This window comes from Triticum dicoccoides, chromosome 2B (assembly GCF_002162155.2).
Source record: "Triticum dicoccoides isolate Atlit2015 ecotype Zavitan chromosome 2B, WEW_v2.0, whole genome shotgun sequence".
Taxonomy (NCBI): Eukaryota; Viridiplantae; Streptophyta; class Magnoliopsida; order Poales; family Poaceae; genus Triticum; species Triticum dicoccoides.
In genome coordinates, this window is record NC_041383.1 from 110,498,481 (window position 1) to 110,506,850 (window position 8,370).

An 8,370-nucleotide genomic window follows, 5' to 3' on the forward strand; every position below is an offset into this window, starting at 1 on the left:
GTGAAATCTGTAAAATGTCTTATATTTATTTAGGAACGCAGGAAGTATATCAGTTAGATACAGTAAAAAGAATATTGTTTTATTGGTCAAAGTCTCAACCCGTTGGCATGCTCTGTTTAGGGTGGGCATTTTTTTCTCGAATACGCACGAGTGTGCGTGCATTATATTAAAGCTCTGCGCAGGCATGAATGAGCTACTGCAAAAATGCGGCAGTTCACACTCCCAAATGAACCAACAACAAACTTGAATAAATAAGGAGAAAATCATACACAGATTATGGCATGCCACTCCGGTTGAAGAATTGAATGTCATTGCACGAGAAGTAATCGACATCAATTTCAACACGATTTCAAACACTTTCGGTGGAAAACAAGCAAAAAGGAACAAGTTGCATCATCTGGCGGCTAGTCTTGCCATTTTACAATGTGATTCAAAATCTCAGCTCTTGGGAGGATACTTCTCTGCTCGGTGACTTGCGACCTTTGGGGGTAACCACGGCGTCATCAACAGTCTTAATGGCACCAACACCAAACATTGGCCCCTTGTTGCCTGCATCTGTAGCAAACCACAACATAGTCAACAACAGTTTGACACGTCACATGAGTCAATCGATTCAAACAAAATGCCTAATGTTGATAGAAAAAAGCCATACATATGTTGATTATGCTCGCACTAACTAATCTAAGCCGCACAAAAAAGCAACTGTGCCACAATGAATTGGCAAGAGGCAATAAACAGAGACCTATGTATGAGATCCTCTACTGCAGATATTTCAGCAAAAGATGAAAGTCATGCATCCAACTTCGGGAAGAATCATTAACGAGCGGCCTGTACTAAAAGAAAAAAAAACATGATAAACATGTGTACTTGTAGCCCACAACCTACAAGAGTATATATGATTACCAACTCACTGTAAGCAGTCTGAGAAACATCTGATTAAAAATCAGTAGATAAATCTCAGTTTCGCACTCGCATGACACTATTCTCTCAAAAAGAATTGCGCCTCCATCTCTCACTGCTTTTAATACCAAAAACTTAAATGTGCATACTGCAACAGTGCAAAGAACATTGGTTGCCTGATACTGGCTAGGCTACAGCACTAACTAAAAATCATTGGCTATCACTCATACCAAGTCCTACGATGGCAAGGTTTAGTCCAGGAATTCTCAGCTACCTGGTGGTCAGAATCAATTTTAAGCTACCATCAAAACAAAAAGATCTATTAAAAGGGGTTAAAGCCCCACACAGTAACATACGATCATAGGTTTTTGTTGGTTATTAGGCCATGTAAATCAACTGCCAGAATTCAAATTTCCATCACAGCAGCAGAATTGACCTAGCATTATCAACACCCCAGCTAGGGCATCACAACCAAACTAAATCACCAAAAAATCAGCTGGGCTTCAGCAAGCTTCAGAACAACTGAAGGAAAACCTCTCCCTCCAAGCTACTTAGCAACTACAGCAGGCTTAAGAAGTTAAGAAGCATGAACTGGAAAATAATGCCAAAAAGGTCTTAAACAAATCACCAAAGCTTGTCTTCTTAGAGATTATTTGTATTACGTTAGTAGTGCATATCTTAGCCTGTGAGATCTAAGATGGGTCCTTACGATGGAATGGTTTAGTCCAGGAATTCTCAGCTACCTGGTGGTCAAAATAAAATTTAGCCAGGCCACCATTTCTCGAAACAAAAAAGATTTATTATTAGGGGGTTAAAGCCCCACACTATAACATAAGAGTGTGGTTACCACTGTCTTTGCTAAACCAGGCGGAAGAACAGTAGTGGGAAAAGGTGCCTCCCAACGAGTGGAAACAAAGATACTATCTATATCAGCGACCACAGGTTTTTGTTGGTTATTGTCCCATGCAAAATCAACTACCAGAATTGAAATTTCCATCACAACGACAAAATTGATCTAGTACCAACAACACCCCAGCCAGCGCATGAATAGGACATCGCAACCGAATCAAATCACCACAAATCAACTTTGGCTCATTGGCCAGCACACAAAGCAGCCTTAGCTCAAAGGCTAGGTCACAGATTATGGGGTGGGAAGGCGAAACGTAGGACTTACCAGTCAAAGTTGTAGCCAATGCCAAACATCACTGTGCAGTGAATTCACCCATCGCGTGGCACTTAGGTTTGCTCCCGGTGATCACTTCCAGGATTTGTCTTTATATATGCACTCCTGGGATATTCAAAAAGCGAGTTAGGTCTCTCAAATTAAAGATGACACAAAACGTAAGTGAAAAGAAGTCCAAATCTCTTCAGGTTGTATAACAGTCTAACAAGAACTCGTGAGTTGCAAATAACCAAAAGCTTAAAGATAATGTAAATAAACCAAGCTTCAGTTGAAACATTGTCAATCTGTTGTTAAGTAAAAAGGACCTATAAACCATTGCCATATTGCAAATATGTACATCTTTGCTAAAACTAACAGCAGATTTCTCAACGATAGATCACACTTCATACAAGGTAAACATAAAATTCTTCAAATGGGGTCTTTACAGGGTGATCGGGACAGCACGCAGAGAGCCATAGAGACAAATTGAACACTGTCGTGGTGTCCAAGCCGAGTAGAAAACAACAATGTTTATTACATGATGCCGCAGAAACTAGAGGCATATTGCACAATAACTATGTAGAGCAGAAGAGGCCACACAGTCTCCCCAACTTGTTATTATATCTCCAGCTCAATTTCTGCCAAATCATTGGCGCGTCGCGGGCAGAGGATTCCTCCGCCAATTATTTGGCTTGCCCATAGATTGGCAAGGCTGGCCGTGGCGCAATCCAAACAATCCCTATTTTCCAGTACATAAGAAAAAATTCAACAGAAACAAAACCGAATGAATCCATGATTACATCACGAACCCAGATAAGCCAGACCAAAACCAAGCATATCAATATCATGACTAGAGATACATATATAGATAGTAATCCTAAATCCTATCCTATCAATTCAGAATCGGGCAGCATGACTAAAGGCTCAAATATGAACATGTGTATTATGTTGACTCCTGATAACTGTAGACAAACCCGAAGACAACAACTTGGCATCATTCAGCAGACAGGAATTGTCAACATGGAACGAAAGCATGTCTTCCTAATGAACTTCAGCTCGATGGACAGCTATCCAGCACACGGAGCAGCCTTATCTGGAAGGCTAGTTCCCAAAGCATGGTAGAGGCAAAACAGATGACTTACCCGTCAGAGTTGTAGCCGATGCCAAACATCACCGCCGCAGCAGCGTGAATGCGCCTGTCACGTGGCACACATGTTTGCTCCAAGTGATCACTTCCCAGTTTTCTTTCCTTTATATACGCACTCCTGACATATTCAAAGAACCAAATCAGGTCTCGAGAATGAAGACAACACAAAAAAGGCACTGACTAAATAAGTGAAAAGTCCAAATCTCTTCTGGTTGTATAACATGCTAACAAGAACCCATGAGTTGCAAATAACCTAAAACTTAAACAAAATATAGATAAAGCAAGCTTCAATCGAAACATTGTCCAATCTGCTATTAATGAAACAACACCTATAAACCATTGCCAGATTGCAAATAAATACATATTTGCTAAAACCAATAGCAGATTGCTCAAAGACAAATCGCACTACATACAAGGTAAACATAAAATTCTTCTAATGGGGTATATACAGGGTGATCGTCATAGCATGCAGAGAGCCATAGAGAGAATTTGAACACTGCCTGATAACTTATTCGTGGTCCCCAAGCCGAGGGTGATAATTTTTTTAGGGCCACCTTTGACATCAAAACTCTAAACCTAAGACCACACTCATTTCTGTTACTAATACGAACAAATAAAGGTACACGGGCAGCTCCCAGGAGAATAGGAGCAGGGAGAACAGGAGCAGAGAAGATGCAGGGCCTCAGCAAGCTTTTGAACAACCAAAAGAAAACCTCTCTCTCCGTGCTACACAACACCTTACATCAGGCTTAAGAAGTGAAGAAGCATGATCTGAAAAATGATGCCAAAAAGGTCTTACACAAATTAGCCTGTCGAATCTAAGTGGGATACTATGGCAACGTTTAGTCCAGAAATGCTCAACTACCTGGTGATAATAATCAATTTTCAGCCAAACAAAAAGATCTATTGTTAGGTGTTAAAACCCCACAATGTAACACAAGAGGAGAGCGGTCATCGTGTGTCTTTAGTGAAGCAGGCAGAAGAGCAGAGTAGTGGGAAAATGTGCATCTCAACGAGTGGAAACGAATATCCTGTCTATATCAGCCAACATAGGTATTTGTGGTTATTGGCCAATTTAAATCTGAGAAGGTGAGTGGGAATGTTATTTGTATGGTCTCTGGACTACTTATAGGCAAAGGTAGCAGATTAACCTTATAATTCCCTGTAAAACAAAAATATAGGACAAAAATAGATATTTAACTAGTGCGGTTTTGACATCAGAAATAGAAACAATTCTGTTTACCTATTCAAGGTTTTGTAAATAAACCATGTAAACAGTTTATCATGCAAGCAGTCAAAGAAGATATACCATTGCCAGTCCAACTGAAAGGAACCATGCTGTGCAATCTTCTTTCCAAAAGCAGTCCTTAGGGCCCGCTCAACCATCATGTGCGTGCCACATTCTGCTGCTACTCTTAGTCTCAGGCAATGATGTGATCTTCCAGGACCAAGCCTTCCCTGCAAAGCAACATAAATATGACACACAAAGTACAGGTTGGGAACGATCAATGGTAGTATTAGAATTCAGAAGACTGATGCTTACTTCAGTAAGCTCGAAACCATGTCCTTCCCCATGGAGGATATTCATGAATGGAACACGCAAGTTATCAGAAGCAATCTCTGCATGTCCATGTGATGCATCATTGAACCCAAAGACTAACATTGGTCTCTTTCTCTTCAACCGGGAGTGTTGATATCCAATAAGATCACTGACTGCTGCTTGCATTTAGGTGCGGACAAAACTGTTTTTCCTGCATGAAACAAGCACCACTTAAATCACAGGAAAAATATTAGATCACCCACAACATGTCCATGTTACGCTTACCATTAATATGAGGACTTTACACTCGGGTCAATAGTCCTACCCGTCCACCATTTTTGCCATTTTTCTCATAGAAATCCTTGTCTGTCGAGGGATAAATAGTCAAGTAATCAGTGACGCATAAGACTCAAATTAAAGAAAATGATGCCATTTCTATAATCCATCAAAAGAGGAGGGCGTGGAAATGTATGCCATGGGGATATAATTGATTTGCTTCTAATACACAAGAATCTGGAGGTCTTGGCCAACATACTAAATTACTCGTACTATTTTTGCTGCTAGACTAAAAATACTTTTCAGGTGAGAAAAAAATAGACAAAAGGAACTGTTGGTAACTCTACAAACCAGGATCAGCTACACATCTCGTCCAAAGCTATTTGATAGCCCATAACATGTAATAGCTTTGTAACTAAAGAGAGAGGTGGGAGAGGCATTAGTAAGCACATGTGATAATATATCAGCAGTCAAAAAACCATATCACTGAAGGTTAAATCATGGCTAAATTCACACTTTGGAGCTAAATCCACCAAAACAGGTTGCATCAAAGATCATCACAAGAATAGCAGATGTTCAACACAGACCATCGCCACAGCCCAAAACCCTAGATATTGCCATGGCTCGATAGCAATGCATGGGAACACAGAGCATGACATAACAGAACACAACGATTATGAATAATACTGCAGTAGCAGCTGTGTCACAAAGAACCAAGCACACAGTAAAACTATGATGGCAACATGAAAAATAAAGTGCAATATGAAGACCTTGCAGACGATGCAGGAATAGTTAAATGTTATGGTGACCATTAATATCAAGATTTTACACGTCATGTAAACAGTTAAATGAATCAAGCTCATGCAAGTTAATGGTGCTGTAAGCAAATAAACGAATTATGCAAGAAGTCGCAAAGGTTATACCTTTACCAGGTCCGACTGAAAGGAACCATGATGTGTGATCTTCTTTCCAAAAGCGGTCCTGCGTAAGGCCCCCTCAACCATCACATCCATGCCATGTTCCGCTACTACTCTTAGTATCATGCAATGAAGTAGTCTTCCAAGGCCTAGTCTTCCCTGCAAAGCATCTTAAATATGACATAGTAAGTACAGGTTGGGATTGATCAATACTAGTGTCAGAAGAGTGCTGCTTACTTGAGCAATCTCGAAACCACATCCTTCCCCGAGGAGGATATTTGTGACCGGAAAACACACGTTATCAGAAGTAATCTCTGCATGTCCTTGTAGTGGGTCATCGAACCCAAAGACTAACAATGGTCTCTTTATCTGCACTCCAGGAGTGTTGATATCCACTAAGATCATTGGCTGCTGCTTATGTTAAGTGCAAAAGAATCTGTTTTTCCCTGCATGAAACAAACACCGCTTAAATCACAGGAAAAATGTACATCACCCGTAGCACCACTTTCATGGATAGACGTTACGCCTACCATTAATATGAGGACTTTTCACCTCGGGTCCATAGCCCCACCGGCCCACCATTTCTTGCCTTTTATCGCAAGCATAGAAATCCCTGCCTGTCAAGGGATAAATAATGAAGTAATCACCAAGGCAGAAAACTCAAACGAAAGAAAATAAAAATGAAGCCATTTGTATAGACTATGAAAAGTGGAGGGCCTGGAAATGTACACCATGAGGATACAATTGATTTCCTATTAATACTGTAGAGAAGTAAGAGAGGATGCAACAGTGAACTTGTATTGATCATCAACAGCGAGTACATATATACAGGGTAGCGGACGAGAATTTGTAATAGAGAAACCTCAATAAACTCCTACGTATACGCCTATACAGGAGATCTTAGAGGGAGACATGGGCGTTAGGCTAGCTGCCATGCACCGGAGATAATAAACCAAGTTCTTACAAGAAATACAGAGGAATTTCAGGGTCTCAACCAGCATACTGCATGACTAATTTTGCTGTTAAACTGAAAAATCAGCTGAAAAAAATAGACAAAAGAAACTGGTTGTAGCTGTAGGAAGGAACTAGGATCAGCAATAAGATCTGGGCAACAGCTATATGATAGCCCATATAACAAGGTAATAGCTTTGTGACTAAAGAGGAAGGGGGGAGGGAGGCGGGAGGCGTTAAAAAGGTGTAAGCACATGTGACGAAGATATCAACAGCCCAGAAAACGTATCGCTGAAGGTAAAATCCTGGGAAATTTTGCACTTCAGAGGTAAGTAAATCCACTAAAACGGACCATCACTACAGCCCAAAACCCTAGAAATTTCCATGGCTCGATATGGGTACACAGAGCATGACAGAACATAACACAACGAATCTGAATTATACTGGAGTAGCAGCTACGTACGTCACAGAGAACCGAGCAGACAACAAAACTATGATGGCAACATGGGAAAAAAGTGCAAGATGAAGACCTTGCAGCAGTAGATGGCGGCTCCTTGTCCTTGTCCGGCCGGCTGACTGATGGATGTTTGCTTGCCGACTAGCAATCGATCGAGGGATGGAGAAGAGTACAATCCGGCAGCGATTTGAATGTAACGGGGAAATGGGGGGGCTTCGATGAGTCAGTAAGAGAGAGACCAGAGAGGAGGGGCGGGAGAATCTGCGAGGGGGTCGGGGTGAGGCGACCCCCGTAGATCCGTGGAGCCCGAGCCTGGTTCGGCGCCGGCGAGCGGGCGCCAGAGGCCACCCACCGCACGCCCGCGTCGTGGCCCAAGAAGAACCACACATGGGCTCCTCTCCCGGCGCGCGTTGTGGGTGTGGAGGCAACGTCGAGCACCTCCGTCGCGGCCCGGGTAGAAGCAACCAACGGCGACGTGGATCGGGAAGCACCAAGGCGGATCTGGAAGCGCCATAGCCGACGCTTGACCAGCTCGACCTGGGTCCTAGTTTAGGGCCACACGGTCGGGCGGCTGCGGGAAATCAGATGGGCGATAAAATTTTGGGAGGCGGCCGCGGAAAATCCCGGCGGGCATGAAAATTTCACGCACAGGCTAGAGGTGGGGTCGGGGTGGTGTGATTTTTTCTTCTTTTTAATTAAAGAGAGAGAGGGAGAGTGGGGCTTTGGTGGCTCTCTCCTTTTTCATTTAATTGGAATTAACTCTAGAATGTTTGGCTTCTTCATCGGGGACAGTGTTTTCTCGGGGAATTTGAGGATTTGCCAAATCTTTCTTTGCACTTTCAGGATTTGCCCTCATTTTCGTCGTCATTAATGGTTTGCCACACGTTTGCTGAAATCTTGGTGATTTGCCCCTGACAAGATGGACCCATAGAGAAATGTCGAAAATGCCCCTGCAATCCCCAACCTAGTCCCGTCTCTCACCTCTCCCAGGCCCGATGAAATCACGACGATGACCTGCAC

General features: G+C 42.4%; 1 protein-coding gene across 3 annotated transcripts; it reads right to left on the reverse strand.

The window, feature by feature from the left end:
* Window positions 1-277: 277 nt before the first annotated feature.
* LOC119362418 lies at window positions 278-7,947 on the reverse strand. Of its 3 annotated transcripts, XR_005173385.1 has the most exons (10): window positions 7,424-7,947; window positions 6,473-6,559; window positions 6,180-6,388; window positions 5,949-6,101; window positions 5,035-5,115; window positions 4,753-4,960; window positions 4,519-4,667; window positions 3,205-3,327; window positions 2,075-2,188; window positions 278-555 (listed from the first exon to the last, which is right to left on the reverse strand). XR_005173385.1 is itself a non-coding variant. In XM_037627635.1 (9 exons), the coding sequence occupies exons 6-9, from the start codon at window positions 4,933-4,935 to the stop codon at window positions 2,681-2,683; spliced, it is 576 nt and encodes a 191-aa protein (XP_037483532.1). In that variant the 5' UTR covers window positions 4,936-4,960; window positions 5,035-5,115; window positions 5,949-6,101; window positions 6,180-6,388; window positions 6,473-6,559; window positions 7,424-7,947; the 3' UTR covers window positions 2,195-2,680. The 3 variants fall into 3 exon arrangements, 2 of the variants coding, with proteins under 2 accessions (XP_037483532.1, XP_037483533.1); XM_037627635.1 differs by lacking the exons at window positions 278-555; window positions 2,075-2,188 and adding an exon at window positions 2,195-2,801; XM_037627636.1 differs by lacking the exons at window positions 278-555; window positions 2,075-2,188 and adding an exon at window positions 2,195-2,801 and having other exon boundaries at window positions 5,949-6,112.
* Between the last annotated feature and the right edge of the window lie 423 nt (window positions 7,948-8,370).